Below are 19,243 nucleotides of genomic sequence, written 5' to 3'. Positions count from 1 at the left end.
TATTTCTCCACAAAGACATAACAACAATAACAACAAAAAAACCCACAACCATTTTGCCTTTAAATGAAAAACAGACTTGCATTCCACCTCTCTCATTTCTGTAGCTTCACTGCCTTCATCATGCTCTTTTGTTGGTTTGTTGTTTTGGTGTTTGTTTTTTTTTTTTTTTTTTTTGCTTTGCTTTCTACTATCAAGTTCTTGACACTTGGAGACTAAAACCTCACTACTAACAGCACAAAGATCAGAGCAGGCACAGAAATAGAAATTGCAAGATTAGAAATCTCAAAGACCTGAAAAGTAGAAAGAGAAGAAATAAACAGGTATTGAGGCAGAACCAAGGAGAATAAAGGAAAGCAACGAGAAATACTTTCAAAAATAATAATAAAGAAGATGTGACTGTATTAATAATGTGCAGCTCAGGAAAATTAAGTTCTGAAAAACTGAAGTATCACACTCCTCCAAAGCTAAGTAGATTGGAACAAGGGACATGAGTGCAAAGGCATTGTGCATTACAAATACCCACTGAAACCTTTCACATTTAGTACCTTTTTTTATTCACATACTGGAGTCAGTAAATACAAAGAGACCTAGTGTTCCTACTGTCAATCACTGTTGTTCCTAGTCTTTAAACAAATAACAAAAAATCCCAACACATAATGACATCAGGCAAATTTTTTTATATTGATCAGGTTTCTAGTTACCATATGTTACTCAGTCTACATATATTTTCCAATTCACTTTCATATTTTCAAGGCTTTCTAGGCCTTTCTAGCTGGTTTTTTTTCTGAAATCCCTGGCTACTCATACACTCCTTATCCCTTCTGCATAATCTCCTGATTAACAAGCATTTTTTTTACCCTACATCTAAAGAGAACAAATGGGAGACACCTATTTTATTTTGCTCTTTCCCTAGATGAAGTTAGAGTGTTGATTCCAAGAATGCTGAGGAAGGGTTTTCACCATGGAATTTGCTACAAAACATTAACTTTGCAACAGATGAGCAACTGATTTCTATAAACACCTTGTAGGCAATCTGCTTTATCTTAATGAGCTTTTGGGTTGGAATTTCAACTCCTAAAACCAGGATACTTTTATAAGGCTGCACCCACAAATTATTCTCAGTGGTATTCAGTTACAGACAGAAATACTATCCTGGGCTTTGATCTTTGATCTCCTTAATATCAGCAGTACGTGGTATGAAACTATCAAGATAAAAACATATATCCTCTAACGAGATGCAGTGAAGAGATACCACAAGGCACCTCTGAAACAATGATACACCCACAGTTCTGCAGAGCCCTTCAGGAGAGGACTTTCAGAAGGAGAAGGACACTGAAAGCCTGAAGGATAGAAGTGCATATTGCTAACATTTAACCAAAATTCCCATTTTGACAGTTACATTCCATTGGCCTGAAAAACTGATAGCATCAACCAACATACCCTTGATTACCTTACTGAGTTGGCTCTTACATATCTTTATCTAGTCCTGACTTTCTGTCTATTCCAGACACCATCTTGCCATTGCTGGTAAGACATTCTGAATTATCTAGACAAGCTCTTTTGTTTTTCAGCAGCCTAACACATTTCAAATCCAAATACGAATCTTCTCAATTTCTCCACAATCTATTTTATTATTTAATTTTTAAATATGAATGGAGTTTCTTGATGTTTTTAAAAAAGATCCATTATATCTTTAAGGTAATATATTATTGTTATATTCTCTGTTAGTATTTCACAACATACACATTTTGTTTTAGATAAACTCTTTAGATGTATTAGTATATTGTATATTGGACTGATCATGTTACACTGACTAAAGTGAGATATAGTAACATTACACAGCCCCAGTCTAGTGCCTCACTGGAATATCCCATCCAGACCTCTTGCAGCCCTGATCAGGTTAAACTTAGTACTACTTCCATATAGTTTCTTTAAAATAACTAACAATGTTTTACTACAAGGATACAAATAGGATTAAATCCTAGTTGACTAATTTCTGTGTTTGTATCTCAGATTTCTGTCATATAATTATGATTTAAACAATTAGCTTCAATATGTAACCCAAGCTAAAGTCTACTCTTACCATTTAACTTTAGGCCTTTGGCTGTATATAAGAGATGTAATTTCAAATAGCAGTTGAACATATGTAGTAAGAGAATTGTGTATAATTTTCAATCATTATTTGAAATTCTATTGAAAAATGCATTTAAAATGTGAAGCTACAGAGAGCCATCTACAGTATATAAGGTGAAAGAAGGATCTGTAAAACTGATGGAGAAGTGCCATATCAATTTCAAAACATTTGGGAGTCTTCCAGTATGGAAAAGACAAAACTCTTACCGTTTCCTTTGGAATTTGTGACTGGCTTTGTTCTGCATTCTAAAGGAAGTAAAAAAAATAAATAAGAACACAACTACATACGACATATACTATCTAACAGCAAGGGGATAAACAAAGAGCTCTAATACTGACGTGAAGTGGTAATAAAAAATGAAGGGTGCTCATCACACCCCTGACTGAAATTTGTCTAAACAACCACTATATGAGAAATGAACAGAAATAATTCCAGGGTCCTTATGGTACATACACCTGACTCCCCCTGGCTATGAGGGTGGTGACTGGCTGGCCAAGGAAGAATCACAACCATTTGCACCATTTTCTGGCTGTTGGAACGTTCTCATTCAGGGAACTTCCCCCCTGGCTTTTCCCTTCTGCTTTGAAGTTTTCAGAGAATGACCTCAGCAGTCCAGATGAATCCTTCAAAATATTTTAAACTAGTACCTATTTTTTAAAAAATCCACTCTCATTTAGCAAGGGATTCCCCTTTTGAGCACGTTTGGATGAACTAGAACAGCAGCTCTGCATACCCCAGGACAGGAGGATGCATTCAGCACACCAGAGATGGGACCCTCCTGTACTTTGCATTCCTCACCTGTGTCTCAGGACACATGAGGCAAACACACATCACCGGAGAATGCATCCCACAACCAATTCTGGAAACACATGAGGAACTATAGCTCTTTGAAGCCTACACCCACCTATATTAAAACCCACCTCAGGAGAACTCAGGAGACACCTTGGTGCTGGCTGGCTGATCCCTTTCGGGCTAACCTGCTATTTCTCTCCATTCTGCTGGACCCTAATGAAATGCTAGGGTTTACTGGCCATTTCTGCTTTAGGTTTTGCAGGAGAATCCAATGATAAAGCACAAAAATGTAGTGGCAAAGCAGTAACACAAACATCTAGTAAGCTACAACCTGAAGCCAACAATCAGTAAGAAAAACAACGAAGACAACTACAAGGAAAATGTAAAGTTCCCACATGTACCAATGGGCATATTGATTCTTAGGGTACTGGAGACTAATGCTGTCAGCCACTAGCTGCTGGTAGTGAGAATATAGCTCAAAAACTAAATAACCTAAGTCAATCCTTCAGAGTATTCCCACAGTCAGTGGCAGATCTAAGCAAATGCTTCACAAGTCATATAAGATAACCAGAGTGCTCCAGGAGCTCTACTTAACCAGAGTAATCCTCAGCCCTTCTTCGGTAAAAAGAGGGGGCAGGGAGGGAAGGCTTTTAAAAGATAATATGTCTCTAGCTCACATCAGTGTGAAAAAGCCCCAAAACATTACCTATCTGGCATTAGGTAACTGTGGAAGGAATAAATGTCCAGTATTCTAAAGAAACATGGTCATCCTTCCAGATCTTACTAATTAGAAAAGCTTACTTCTGCCAACTTGATTTTATTCCCTGTTTCCACATTTTCCTCATTTTTATCATGCTCTGCTGTACTGGATCATCACACACCTGACCTGATCCACACAAGCTTCAGAGATCCCACATCAAACTAAATGGGCTCAGTTTAACAATCCTCTAAATTTTAGCTACAATTACACATTTTCATAAGCCCCTTACAGATAATAACAGCAATGTTAAACTCTTTAACTTTCCTGAAATTTAATATGTTCATTTTACTTAAAAAGAAACCCAAAGATGTTCAGATTTTTTTCAAAAGTCATTCAACAAGCCATAACCCGAAACATAAAACATAAAATCTAAACACCTGTTTTATTTGGATTACTATCTATACAAACATTGGCAAGTATGAAATGGTTTTAATATTGAGTGTTCTCAGTAAGCAACAGCAAGTTCTACCCTTAATAAGATGGATAACATCAAATAACATGATTTTATACATATGGTTTCTGAGACACATCTCATTCAGTTAATATTTTAAAGCACACAAATGTAGAAAATATGAAAGAAATAGGATGCAAACACAAATTGTTCCTAAGTGGTCAGAGAAGGTCTGCATGTGTAAAAGATGAATGGACATGATTTCAGGTCATTCTCCTCCCTACTTCAATATTAATTTTCTTTCTTTTTTTCTTGGCTTTTTTTGGTTGGTTGGTTGGGGTTTTTATTTGTTTTGGGGTTTTTGGTTTTGTTTTTTTTTTCAAAAAGCCAGTAAAAATCAGTGACAGGAGCTGGTTGAAAAGGCTTACTTTATATATTTTTAAGGATTATTTCTTACCAGAGAAGAAAGAACAGCCTTTATGATGACTTTTAGTTCAACACCTTCCCTAAGAATTCTGCTCCTGCTCTTTGACAGCAGTCAGCAGTGCATACCTAAGAGTTCTTCATGTCAGAATGCAAACAAATCCTTATGCAACAGAGGATCATCACACACGTACTGTCAGATCCTCACAATACCATTTGCTCAACTGGAGCTTCAGAAGAATACACCAGTTCAGACCTGATCTCATTACACACTGCAAAGCCCGTCTGCTACCTGACACAGCCACAGCAAGGTCTGGCCTCCCTACACTGGACTTTGCCAAAGTAGTTGAGAGAGAACTGCCTGAGCCACAGCACAGAGGCTGCTGAGCTTGAACTCCTTCAAACTTGCTGGTTTTTTAAAACTAGATAATGTATTGCTATTAAATCTCAAATTAATTACACCATATATTTGTTTCCAATTATTTAAAGAAAATCTCACGTCAAATTGTGCATTAAAACTTCCTCATTTTACCACAGAAATAATATACACAAAATTATGACATTTTCTAAGTTTATTTAGAAATCTCAAAAAGCATTTTCATTCACCTTTATGAAAGATAGCAATGCCATGAAAATTATACCACAGGAACTTATAAACAAATTGCTTTCACTGTTACAGTGATAAAGTAAGGTGTAATAGGATTTCAAATTTTTTATTTCTCTTCACTTTATGACAGTTTTCACTTCAGCACTTGAAGGCACATTCCAAGAATTTTAAGGTAAAAGTCGGTTCATTTGCAACCTTCCCTGCCACTTTAGCTTCCTAGGTTTAATAGTAGTTTAGAAAAGTAAAAGGCTAATGTTTAATATCTTGAAATGGCCAAACAAAAATCCATTTTATTTGCATTCAAAATAATACAAAACCAATAGGCAAATGAAGTTATTAATTCATCATACTTATATTTGTCTATCTTCTCACAATAATGCAGCCAAGTAAGTTATTCTAGAGCTGTATATAGCTACAATAATACAAATAATAAATAACTTCAGCAGTTTAATTGAGTACAGAACAAAGTAAAACTGCCACCATTCAGAGTCTACCTTTTCATAACAGAAGTTATCTTGAATAATTATCAGAGAAATTTCAATATACATTATGCAAGTGGATGAGGTACAGTATGAAACATAATTTTTTCCTATTTAATGTAAATTCCTTAGAAACATCTTCTGAATTGCCCTGCTAAATTAATAACTGCAGGGTTTCCATTCCAGAGATTTCATTTATATTCAAAAAAGGCTACTACTTCTTATATTTTCCACTTTTTGATAGAAAGGTATTTACATATCCTATTTTGGCATAATATGTTTGAGAACATATTAGTGAGCAGGTAGTGGGACAGATGGCAGGCATTCAAACATAGATTTGTCCTTATGAAAGATATGAAACAATCTACTTGTCTGCATGCATCCAAATAAAGTCTATGCAATAGCTTTTCCTATAATAAACATTTTCACTCAAAATAAAGCTCTCACTTATACATTATCAACAAATACTTAATTCCAACAGTAGATCTTCAAGAAAATAGAAAACACGCATGTAAAATATTCTAAATATAGCAAAATAGCTCTTTTTCTTTTTCTTATATTCAGCGCTGGCCACGCACGTTTACTAACAGGAGACAAGATCAAATCATTTGCTCATACTCATCTAAATCTCTTAGCTGCTCTCTATTTTACGCACCAGTTCCCTTGGATGGAATGTTTCTTCCTGTCGAAAAATCAAAAGGGCAACGGTTCCTCCCATCTTGGTACTTCGCAGCAAGGACACAACTTCTTCTTGAGTTTTGCCTGTTAAATCGACTCCATTTACCTGTAACAAAGGAAATGTTAGGCATCAGTAAGACTCCAAAAGCAGGGAAACCAGCAGACACTTATAGCAAAAAGTCATGTCAATCATACGGGACAGTATTAAAAAATGGGACAGTATTAAAAATCTCTCACTGGAGCAATCTGCTTATTAGCAGATTTCATTTAACAGAACTAATTGAATGGTCATCCTTCCCATATAAATACAAATAACAAGCCAGGCATTTATACTTCCCTCCTTTTCAGCAGCAAGGGTACAGACCACTACACTCTAAAGCCAACAAACCCCATTTACCAGCGATTCTTACAAGAACGTCTGCATAAATATCTTTCAGCAAAATCAACGTATGATCCCAAACTGGTCCTGTTTCCATGTGTCTTGGTGTTATACATAGCTTCCAAATATATGCAGCACAACGTATTTTGACAAAAGTAGAAAGTAATTCTTTCCCTGTATAACCTTGGGACTGCTGCTCCTGCCTCTGTTCAGCAGTCCAATCATTTTGCCTCCACATGCCACTGTCAGGACAGGCAGGTATGGAATACATGCAGGATTTCCCAGTGTATGGGCTAACTTCAGTAAGGGAGAAGCCAGAGAAAGACTGAATAATCTCAGGCTTGCCTGCTCAGAAACATTTTGGAAATGAAGGCAAATCAATTAACAGTGTTAAGCAAGGGAGCATGGTGCTCAGAAGTCAGAAAACCATTTTTTTCCTTCGCCTCATAAGAGAGCACAGCTCACACAGTTAAGATGCCATAGCTGTCGTCTTAAATGCTTCTTAGTCCCCTTCTACCCAAGTCATCTGGGTTACCTTGAATTACAGTAATTACAGGGGCCATCCTCCAGCAACAATTCAAGCTGACTTGGCCAATTTTGCACTAAAGTGAAGTTAGAGCACTGAGAGGCACTTACAGACTCAGCTGCACCTCCGGTGTCATTTGGCTTAGGGACAGTAATGAAGAGCTGTGGGTGGTAACATCTTCTTTCATTCCAGCTAGCTTTGCAGAAAGATCTCTGCAGTGCACCAATCTAACAGAAATTTAGTTCCCTTGAGGACATCCTTACTTCAGGAGGGAAGTGGCCTTGATTCTCTGTAGGACTCCTCTCCTCTTATGTCCCTTTCAGTTAATTCACTAAACCTTTTAAGGATGTGCCTCCCATCCTTGACAACATCTTCAATAATTTCTGGTTTGTCACTCCATAATGATTTAATTCTACTGACTAGGTAAAAATCACTTTGCTTCAATATATTCCTAAACAGAAACTATGACTATGACACTACATTCACATAGGGACAGGTAAATTTATGTTTTTTGCAGAATGTCTGGATCCAGCTCTTCAGTTATGTACTGAAAAAGCCCAGCAACTTGACCTATTACCTAAAAAAAAAAAAAAAAAAAAACAAAAAAAAACAAACAAAAAAAAAAAACACCAAAAATAGGAAAAATTCTCCTGTAACATAAAACACTATAAGCCTCTGAAAGTGATAGAGTGTGTGGGCTCATGGGCTCATGCCAAAACACAGACAAGGAACATGTAATATCTCCTCACCTCAATTAATCGGTCTCCAGCTTTCAATCTCCCATCTTGAATAGCTGCACCTCTCGGAAGGATGTTTTTCACATAAATTGGAGCAGAGCCACCAATTGGGACATCTCTTGAAGTAATGCTAAATCCCAAGCCTTCTGTACCTGCATAAAGAATGTACATTACTAGTTTAAATGCACATTTTATATTGCATATTATTTTTACCAAGCAGAATGTATGTATACCTCACTGATACAATCCATGAAAATACATATAAAATGCAAGAATTACTTCATGACAAAAAAAAAAAAGGCAAAATATCTACAAGAAAGCTGTAGCTGAAGCACTGAGTTTGGGCACAGGTGGTTCAGCAGGCACTCCTTGCAACTTGCTGTTCTGATGACTTCCAAGTCATTGCCATATTTCCAACTTTCTATTTCAGATGAGCTGAGTGACAAGGAATCAGAACAAAGCATATCTGATATCCTATCACTGTCTTCCCCCTTGTCAATCTGGATCTCATCAATGATCCCTTCTTTTTGCAGCTCTTTCATCGGCGACAGTCAGCCAATGCTGCTGGGCATGGAGCTCTGTCAGCTCACTGCTGGACCCTGGCAGTGTGTCTCACTTGTGGATACTGGTAGGTGGCACTACTGGACCTCAGTGGTCTCATTTCTCTTGTTCTGGGGACCTCAGGCTGTTGTTTTCAGTCAACAGCTCCTCTTTCTTCAGGCTTCACCTCAGCTCTCACTGGGTTCCACCCCACTGTCTGTCATGCAGGCAGGGAGCAAACCCATGCTGCCACGTCTGAGGCCCTGCTGTACATCCAGGTGACTGACTACACTTGGCCAAGACAGACGGAAGCAAAACAGAGGCACTTAAAAATGACCTGGAGAAATCCAGAGCAGAAGTCCAGTCAATACGGTAAATGAGACTTGTCTGTATTTCAGAGAAATGAAGTATATCATCAGTTCTGGGATTCACAAGCTGAGGACAAACAGGAGCCTTTCCTACTACACAGAAAGTTTGTTTGTGATCCTCCCTTAGATGCAATCTGTGCAATGTTACCAACAACCCCTGAAACTCTACAAAAAACTGCCACTCTCCCTTCAAAATTACACATCAAGTCTACTGGGGACACGTAATGTAGCATGAAAATAGCTGGCCATGCAGTGGAGAGCATCCCAACACAGTGTCAGCACCTACAGCTTCCATTTGAAACTTCTCAGAGGTTGTCAAGGCACATCTACAGTTCCAGTTGCCTTGCTAGGCACTCACAGGCCCAACCTACACTTAAGCTGACCTACAATGGCAACCTGCCCTTGGGATTCAGCAATACCAGGGAGGTCCCTAAAAGCTATACAGCACACACCTTTGTGAAATGTCATGGGGACAGAAACCAAACTTTTATGAAACAGTCACCAAGTTACTGCTCGCCAAGCCCTGGGAAGTGTAACACAAACTGTGTGAAAGACACACAACTACTGAATCATTTGAGGTGTTAATTTATTTAGAAGAAAACAAACAAACAAACAAACAAAAAAACCACAAAAAAACCCAAAAAACAACAACCAAACAACTGTGAAACAGCAGCCAGAGAGACGAGTGAGCAAGAGAGCTCTGCAGATCAAAGGTCAATGCAGAAAAAAAAAGGGAAGAGGTGCTTCAGGTGCTGGAGCAGAGATTTCCCTGCAGCCCAGGGAGAAGATGATGGAGATGCAGCTGTGCCCCTGCTGTGCATGTAGGTCCATGGTAGAGCAGAGACAACATGAAATGAACTGACTGCAGCTCCCATTCCCCATCCCTGTGCAGTGCTGGGAGGAGGAGGTAGAGAATTCATGAGTAAAGATGAGTACAGGAGGAAGGGAGGGGGCAGGGGAACATGTTTTAAGATTTGGTTTTATTTCTCATTACTCTACTTTGATTTGATTGGCAGTAAATTAAATTAATTTCCCCAAGTCAAGTTGGTTTCAGTGACAGCAATTGGTGAGTGATCTCTCTCTGGTCTTATCTCAACCTACAAGCTTTTTGCAGTGTTTCACCTCCCTTGTCCAGCTGAGGAGGGTGAGTGATAGAGCTGCTTGGTGGGCACCTCGTGTCCATCCAAGGTCAACTCACCACAATGTTACTTAATTTCTATAAATTAATTAAATTCTGCTGCCTAATGTTTAATTGCTAAACCTACTTTCCTAGGGAGCAGATTAATATTTACACATGAAAAGAAAGCAGGAGTCAAATACAGCAACCAGTACTCGACATAGAGATTTCTGAAATCTGCCCAACTGCATTTGATTAAAATTTATGAAAAGACATTTTATTATCAAGACTGAAATCATGGCAAGAAGTAAACTGACACAGGTGACAGGACTGGGCATGACACAAGGTTTTAAAATCTTCATCTTGAACATAACTAAGTGCTCCTGTATACACAGTAAGGACAGATAGATCTTATTGTTTAGGAAACATGGATCAGTTCCTCTAGGCTAATTATTTTGGGACAACTTCACTTTCTTCTGCAGTATTCAAGACAGTTGACATTTGAATTTGAAAGTCTTCATCCACTTTCAAGCAAATACATTTATCTGTGCTGTTACATAGAGATAAAAAATATACTAGATCTCATAACATCCATATTTTACTTAGGAGACCTCCCAATTTTAATGATGCTTCAAACATTCATAGAGCTCTTTAATTCCCTGCAATACGTGAAGATGATCTGAATAAGTTTTTTTTAAGTCACATCTCCGCTTTTTATGGAATTTATCTTTTTCTTATTATAAGGATCAGCAATGAATACTTCTCTTTGAGTACAGGTTTTGTCTGGTAAAATTTCTAAAGTAATATCAGAACACGAGTGCACTCCCAGGACAATATTTCATTATTAATAAGCTTAATCCCTATTGCCTGATTACAGCATCATTACAGATGTCTGGTTCACACACAGCACTTCAAACCCCCATGGAAAAAACAGAAGTTGAAATGTTCACATTACAAATGCACACAGGATATAAATTTGGAATGTGGCATTTTCTACTGTCAAATCTCCAGAAAGTCTTTACCAAAGCCTGCAGAACGTCACAAATCCACACTGAGCCCAGATATTAGCAGAAGAAAATTCTAATTGCTTGTTTCTGTAAAATGAAGGGGCCTCAACTAGCTATATTTTACTGTGCTGCTGTGTGCAGCTTTGCATGAGGCAGCTTTTGGGTGTAATTTTCCTTTTACCACTTCTCTGCTTCAGCTGGCTATTCATGCCCCATAGCTGCTCTTCGCTGGATGATACAGCTTCATAAACTATTATGCTTATTATATATAAATCAGATGTTCACAACACTGGGAAATAAATGGATACATCCAACCGAGGACAAAAATAAATATGACTTCTGTGACTGAATTGATTTTAATTTTTTTTCTTTTTTATACACATAACTTGATTTAGTTCTCTCCACTCCATTCATTTCCATTCTCCTCTTGATAGAAATACATATAAGATCTTAATATCTTCCTGCTGCTAAAATGTTTTCAGTTCTTAGGGTGCAAAACTGCATTATAATAATGAGTGAACTGTGCAAACATATTGTAGGCTTCTCTGATTTATGCTAGTAATGCAGGAGAGACTGGACACACATACAGGCAGAATAGAATGAATAGAAAACAGAAGAAATTTCCATATTTTAGAAAACGCAGGATTCATCCTACACAAAGCTATGAGCTTTACTTTGCAATGTTTAGATTTTTGAGCTATGTTCCCCTTAATCTCTTCTGGATTTTAAAAAGGGTAAATTTTTGAAAGTGTAGAAGACTTCTTCCTTCTATAGATGTCATCTCTGACAATGATCAAGTTATACAAAGTGTTAATAACATTTAAAAATTACCCATTAATTTGTGTAATTCGACTTCTTAGGCTTCTTTGATAAATCAACAGCTCTCTCGACAAGTTAGAGTTCTCCTTTTTTCTTGAATGTGATGCTGAACACGCCTTCTAAAGTCTCATTACCCTCAAGAGCTCAGCCATCTCTGAGCTGAAGACAAAGTAGTTCGAAACTAATAAAAAGGGCAATGGTAAAAGATCTATTTTGTGCAAAAAGAAAAGTGGCAGATTCGATTTGTCAGTTGCTGTTTTGGAAGAAAAAAGTTCTTTGGTAGCTTTAAGGTAAGGGGGAGAGGAAATCCATTCCTCTAATTTAATTAAACATATTTCCAAAACGAACATCATAATTTCATTTGGAAGCAGTCTGATCATAAACTGACAGAATGTTAAAAATTTTATTAAATTTTACTACAGGTGACTAGACTCTTATCTCCCAGAGAAGAAGTGTTTAATTTCTCGCTAGTGCTGGGATTAGCTTCTTGATTGTGGAAAGAATGTGTCTGGCATAACATTTCTGTCTTTCTAAGGCTATTCTTTACAAAAAGCTGTGCATTCCTCATTCAGCACCAACTGCAGGTCTAAACTCTTAGCAACAAAATGTGCTCCCGGGTAGAAATACAGACAGGATACAATACAAAAAGCCAGGATCACCTCTGCAGTGTTTTCACCCGTCTCAAAAGGACACTGGTTCAGAGACCAGTAAAGAATAACTGAAGGACCTACCATCTCAGCATCTTAGAATACTTCTCTTGTCTTGCCTTTCAGCACTCTAAGCAGTGTTAAAATTAAATCATGCTCTTCCTTCAAGTCTAATTTAAGAAAATGCATATGAGTTCTCAGGAAGTTCAATACAGATCTCTCTAAATTTAACAAACAACTACAAACAAACAAACAAACAACAAGAAACACAGAAAATTTCACTTCTAAAACAATAAAAAACATCTAGAAATTGACAATTGGGCACCACATTTTTTAGTACTTATACAAGAAAGGCAGAGAACATTTCAGAGTAACCTTAACAAGGAAAACACATGTGGGTGAACAATCCTCAGATAGAATAAAGGATTGCTGCAGGGGAAAGTGTAGATTCTTCATGCAAGACAAAGAGCACACTCTCCCTTTCCTGAAACAATAAGCGAGGTTGGTTACAGGTAGAAAAAGTGTGTGACACAAAAATTAAAAAATAAAGCACTGTCGCTTCATGAAAGTAGTAGATTATACTGGAGTATAAGGAGATAGATAACATTATAATAAATCTAAGCAGAGGGGCCAAATGTTCCCTGACAATAGTGAGAGCGGACACTCTTTTCAAGCACTTCAACCTCCTGGTTTTTTTCAGAGGAGACTGTTTCTGGAGATCAAGATACAGATGGATGACTCCTGAGGTAATTATCCTAGTTTTCCACATTGGAAACCAGGGGGTTTTTTTAAGGACTGAACCTCATGTAAGATTTGACAGCAAATATGTTCTTATTCTAAGGGGCATCACTAAACTAACCAAGACCATTTTACTGCTCCTAGTTTAAGCCCCATATTTTCAGAATCTGTGCATGTGTAGTCAGGCTTACTGTACATGCAAATGACTGCTTAGAAGGCTGACTGCTCAGCTGTCTACTAAATTTCTGCAGCCACATGCTCAATCAAGACTAATTGCATGCCCATTTTTATGTAGTCGGGTGATTTGGAACAAGTGAGGGTTTTTTTCCTCCAAGCAAAGCTCAGACCACTCAAGAAGATCTTTGATCAACTTAATAGAAATGTTCTTTTCCCCTTATGCTACAGCTTGCTAATGGTGATCAGAAGCAGTTTTAAAAAATGGAAAGATGAAACTTGATGCAGTTTATGCTTCTTCAGTGACTAATAATGCTCAAAATTATTTGCTTCACTTTTGAATTTCTCAAGGTCACTGAAGTAATTTAGGCATCTACATGCTTCATTTCAAAAGTGACAAACACACTTTCTGCATCTGATCAGGAATTTTAAGCGAACATATCACTTCAAAAGAAATTTTAAACAAAAATTTAAAATGTCAGTTCAAAGTCTGGCTCAAGAAACTGTGTGGGGAAAACAGGAGAGTATAATGAAAAATGCATATAAATCTGTACACTTCAGATACATGACACAGGATATCTTACAGACAAGTTCAGAGCTCTGTCTTGTACACTCTCCTATAGGAACCCAAGCAAAGCAAGTAATTGATAAATAAAATAAATAAAAATAAAAAATAAATAAAATAAATTTAAAACAAATAAATAAATAAAATTTTTAAAAGTCCATAGATGGGCTCCACTGCAAAGCAAATACAATGCCATTTCAAATTAGCACACTCCCAAACCATCCATGGCAACTTATTTGAGTCTCTAATGACTTCTTGCAGAAAGGAACTCAGGTGCAGCAGGGCTGCAGAGTGTCACTGTGCCACAGATGAAATGCCCAGGCCCTTGTACAGACTTGCAGAGTTTCAGGTCAGCTCTGCATGTAAGATGTGGCATTGTTAACCTCAGCAAGGCCAGCAAGCTAAACTGGAACATAAGAAACTCTGATGATCAGAGTCTCCTAATCCTGCTCATATCTACAATTCACCCATTTTTCTGTCCTGCACTGGTGCAGAGGTGCCTCCTTTGTTTCAGGACTCATCTTCTAGAACAGAGCTGCTACGTCCTGTTTGTGATGGACTTGGTAACTGCTACAGCTTTCCTGACAGTTCTGTCACTCATTTCTTTCCCTTCCTTTTTCTTGTTTTGCAAGAGAGAGGCCAAAAAGGCAGAGATAATCACAACTCTCATGGTCGGTGGCTAAGTCACCCTCTGGAAGTGGGGAGATGTGGACTGAGGTCCTGACGCACTGAATACTTCAGACAAAAAATTAGCAAAATATTTGGTGGAACTAGGGCCAACTTAAGAAACATGAGCTCAGTGATGACATTTTACTTCCAGAATTTTATATTTAATTTAGCTATACAAATATGTAGTTATAGATAGAAATCATATGGTGCAATGAGCATTATACTGAAGGGCAATTGAACAAGATTAAGCTAATTTCCAGACTGACTACTTCAGGTTTGTCTTAGTACAGCAATATCAAAAGCAGTAGATATGAAATCTGAGTAGCACAACATACAGTGGAAAAACTCTTTTGAATGCTTTAGTGAGTATCAGGCTAAATGCTGTGAGTTACTAAGTGCTCAAAGAGTGAGCCTTACAGTAATTTGCTGTATAATTGGTTATCTATTATTTATAAGTGATGGACTAAATTCCTCTCAGTTGCATTGGCTCAAACACTTACAGCCAAAGAAGGAACACTCTGGGAGTGTCCTGGTGCATATGAGGTCAAAGCTTGTCCTGGGTGTTATATCAGTGGTCTTATTTTCTTTATTCATTAGCTGCAAAGAACTATTTTTATTTCTACTTACTTACTGTGTATTGGTTCACACCAAAATGAATATAAACATGTGCTTACTGTCATGTCTTGCATTATCTTATTTTGTGTGAGCTATTAAGCTGGGCTGCTATACAGCCTTAATGGCATTAGAATATCAGCAATAACCCCTACATCTATATGCTAAAAGTTCAGGCCTTGACCTTTAAGGCAAGATAAACAGATATCCATTTTCATTTAGAAAAGCCAACAAACATTCCTCATGGACTAAAACATATGACTGACCTTCTCTTCTGACTTTATTAAACAGCTAAATCCTATGAAAGTTCAGGTTATTTTAAAATGCCAAATCAGCAATAAATATTAAGAAATCATAATTACAGAAGCACGTACTGTAGGGTTATTCTAGATTGTCATCATAAAGCCTATGCACTATATAAAAATACAGCTGTAATAAAGAAGGTCTGTCTGTATTGAAAAAGAGTCAATTCTCATACACTACTTCCATTATCAGAACATACAGGTTAAATGAAAACTGAATTTCAAGCCGACACCTTGCATGCCTTAATGCACCCCACAATGAGTTTTTAAAGTAATGATGCTAACTGGTGAAACAACTGCTGCCTGTCAACTACAAATGAGAACATTTGTAAAATATCTATAAAGCCTGTATTATTACAATTTCTTAGAAATAATCATCAAAAACAATCAACATCCCTATTGAACTCATATTTACAACTAAATACTTGGAGCATCCTTAAGTGTATTGCTGCATTTGTTGCTCCATACATGTGCTCTCAGAGTGATCAAATGTAAGTCAAAATGGGAGGGCATGCCTCTTTCTACAGTAGGTATTAACAAATGCAAGACAGCAATGATAAAAAGGCATCTTTCTTTAGGCACATTTTTCTTTATTTTTACCATGCATAGAACACAGTTTCTACCTTCACCAATAACCTAGACTAGGTGCCATTCCACCATTAGTAGTGTTCTCAAATAAGCTGACTGTTAGAAAAAAAAATCCCCTTTAAACTTCTGAAATATATTCTAAAGATATTTCTAAGTTCTTACTACTCTAAGAGCCATCAAACTCCTCTGGTATGAACTAGATGTTAAAGTATCTTAGAGATCGCTTTTCATCAACAGGTAGCATGCATCTTCTTTATTCCAAACCCACCTAAGTTATTAATGCCAGCAAGGATAGATTACATTATAGCCTTGGGGAGAGTATTTCTGAAACAGTATGCAGTGCAGATGACCACATACAACACCATATCACAGCCACAAATCCATAACACACCAAAATTATATTCTTGCATCTTATGAGGAGCTATAACACCATTTTCGGGGAGACACAAAAATATTATGGTCCCAAATGATACATTTATTTGTTGGTTAAATTAAATTATATGAAATGTTTATTTCCACTTCTCACTGAAAATTCTTTTATGTACTATCCAAGTAATATTTCTAAAGACATCCACAGACAGAAAAGAACCAGATAAAAATCACTGTAGTGACTGAGAGTATATTTATAAGCACACTGATTCCTTACTCATCCAATAACAGCACGTTTTTCCAAGTAGGCTGATCTGAGCTGATGGCCTAGAGAAATTCTTGAAGGAGCATCAACAACAGAAGCAAACTGTCAACTCAACCTTATGTCACCCAAGTTTGTAGAGCTTAAAATTCAGCAACCAGAAAGAAGCAATCTGGTGGTTCATGTGAAGTTCATAGAAAGGAAAGCATAATGATAATGTGACAAGTAGCCTGGTACCTGTGAAACTGTAAAATTTCTACCATTCAACGTACTGTCTTCAACGACTTTCAACAAAAAGATTAATTAATAAAAATTACTAACACTAAGCACAGAAAGTATCCTAAGGGGACTATACCCCAAGTTCATGGAGAATACTGTCATATGGGTAAATGTTCTGCTGTGTAATGTAAATAGTATTCTTGTTGCTAGAGACCGAATTATAGCTAATCTTAAACATGCTCATTTGAATACCATAAAGCTTAAATCCTTTAAAAAATCATTTCCCAAGAGCTAAGAATACTGGCATCTAAATGCCATTTTATTATACTTCAAACTATCTTAAAAGCATCTACACATTAACTACAAAATAATGTCAAATTTTCTCACATCATAAAAATTTCACGGATGTACCAATGCCTCTACATATGCACATACAACACAGATGTTGAGATAAGCACACACTACTTTAAATAGTGTCTCTCACCCTCATTCAAATTATATTAGCATAAAGGCCAAGACAGGAAATATCACATTACACCTCAACCAAAGGTTTTAATGTCTCTGTGGGAAAAAAATGAAAGCTTTAGCTGGAAATTAGAATGTCCAATTTACTAACTGGATCCAAAACACTTTGAAAATCTAAAGCCAAAACTCAATTTGAAAAGCCATAACTGTGAAGTACAGAACATGGGCCATTTTAGCTTGTTGTTTATATTAAATAGTTCACCATTCCCTGGGTCTTGGCCAACAGAATTTGAGGCATTTACTGCACTACATTATTAGCTGAGAAACAGAAAAAAAATGCTAAAGCACCCTTTAAAACGGCCTTTTGCAAGCATGCTGCACAGTCTGAATGCAGAGTGGGTGTCCTGGCCTGCTCTCAGGGACAACTCAGTGCCTTGGCTTCAAAAATCAACCCACTGCACCCCCTGTGCTCCTGCTAGCCTTTCTGCCAGGACAGTGGCACTGGGTGCGCACACACACACCCTACACGCGCATCTCCTGCTGCATGAGGAGCACACTGGTACCTTACCTTTTCTCAGCTGTATACTGAGCCTCTTCCCTATCTTTTTGGTGTTATAGCCACTGTTTGAAGTGGAGGTGAGAACTTTCTGAGGTGACGGTACCAGGCCGGAGGGTGGTTTCCCTGATGAGTTCACACTGTGAGGTAGCTGTGAGTAGGAGTCTGTCTGATCAGAGTGGTTGCCCGCTCTAGACATTCTTTGTAACGTGTGAAGTCCAGAATTGTTCATACTTTTCCCATCAGCATACTGGGAATCGGGGCTGAACCGGCTGGAGTAGTACACGCTCTCGCTCTGGGACAACTGCTCGTACTGCTCTTTATTCGCCGCAGGGACCACGTGGAACCAAATGAACGGCGTACGCATGGCTTGGCGAAACATATGCTGGGCTCTAGGTTGTGAAACGAACAGAAAATTAGCAAATTAGGACTGGCAGACTACGAGGCATTATAAGCATAATTACTAATGTTAATTAAGCAACGCGAGCTGACAGACACATTGCACTCGAGCATAAACCATAAAACTTGAATCTGTTCACTAGCCTATTTGGTCTGCTTTTCGCTAAGGTTTACTGCTTTAGGGCAACACTATGGTTAAATATGTTTAACAATTAATGCAGCAAATACTGGATTCAGAAAAGCAAAAAATTTCAACCACAGTCTGGAAATGCAGACAGCTCTACGGCAGGACTGCAGTGTCCTTTTGTTCTGAACCTTGATAATTGCAATAATTGCGATAAATGTTACCACAGTGACAACAGAATTATTAGAATGAAAATTACTAATTATAAAAGGACTATGTATTCCACAATTTTCTGATTATATACAGTCTTGCAACCAGTCTAACTTACACTTCAATTTTGTTCAGCCAGTAGTCTATCAGAATATAACATTAAGAAATAAGGGGAAAAATGCTCAATCCTGTACAGACTGACACTGGGCTCAAAGTCACAATCCAAAGTATACAAAGTCAACAAAGTCTCCTCACAAACTTCACAAATTGTGATTCAGAACCTTAGGACAAGCAGAGAAAAGCTGCTTTCAACCATATAGTACAGGGTTGTTTCAATTCAGGTTAGAGTTAAAGAAATTAAAACCACATTCCAAATATATATTTAGTAGAAGATGATCAGAACAAAAGATATTTGGACCTCAGTGTGTTACAGATTTCAGAACAATATTATCATCCATGAAGTCACTCATTACCTGCATCCCTCTTTTCTGTTTTTCTCTTTCTCTTACCTGAGTGTGAACTGCAACCTGATTTCCCTCTTAAAAGTCTTTCTTATTCACTTCGAGATTCTACCAAGTCCAGACAAC

At 37.5% G+C, this 19,243-nt stretch overlaps 1 protein-coding gene across 7 annotated transcripts in view; it reads right to left on the bottom strand.

Annotated features, from left to right (window-relative positions):
* PARD3 (par-3 family cell polarity regulator) overlaps positions 1 to 19,243 on the bottom strand; it is a 525,862-nt gene that overhangs the window by 265,787 nt on the left and 240,832 nt on the right. For 6 of the 7 annotated variants that reach the window (XM_066315111.1, XM_066315121.1, XM_066315138.1 and 3 more), the window contains exons 9-12: positions 17,936 to 18,315; positions 7,919 to 8,058; positions 6,242 to 6,370; positions 2,341 to 2,379 (exon numbers count right to left, since the gene is read on the bottom strand). In XM_066315111.1, the coding sequence (XP_066171208.1) occupies positions 2,341 to 2,379; positions 6,242 to 6,370; positions 7,919 to 8,058; positions 17,936 to 18,315 (688 nt within the window). The remainder of the gene's footprint in view (positions 1 to 2,340; positions 2,380 to 6,241; positions 6,371 to 7,918; positions 8,059 to 17,935; positions 18,316 to 19,243) is intronic. The other variant, XM_066315129.1, reaches the window with a different exon arrangement.

The sequence above is a fragment of the Sylvia atricapilla genome, chromosome 1 (genome assembly GCF_009819655.1).
Source record: "Sylvia atricapilla isolate bSylAtr1 chromosome 1, bSylAtr1.pri, whole genome shotgun sequence".
Lineage (NCBI taxonomy): Eukaryota > Metazoa > Chordata > Aves > Passeriformes > Sylviidae > Sylvia > Sylvia atricapilla.
Note: the sequence above shows the minus strand (reverse complement) of the source record. Positions and strands in the feature narration are given on the sequence as shown.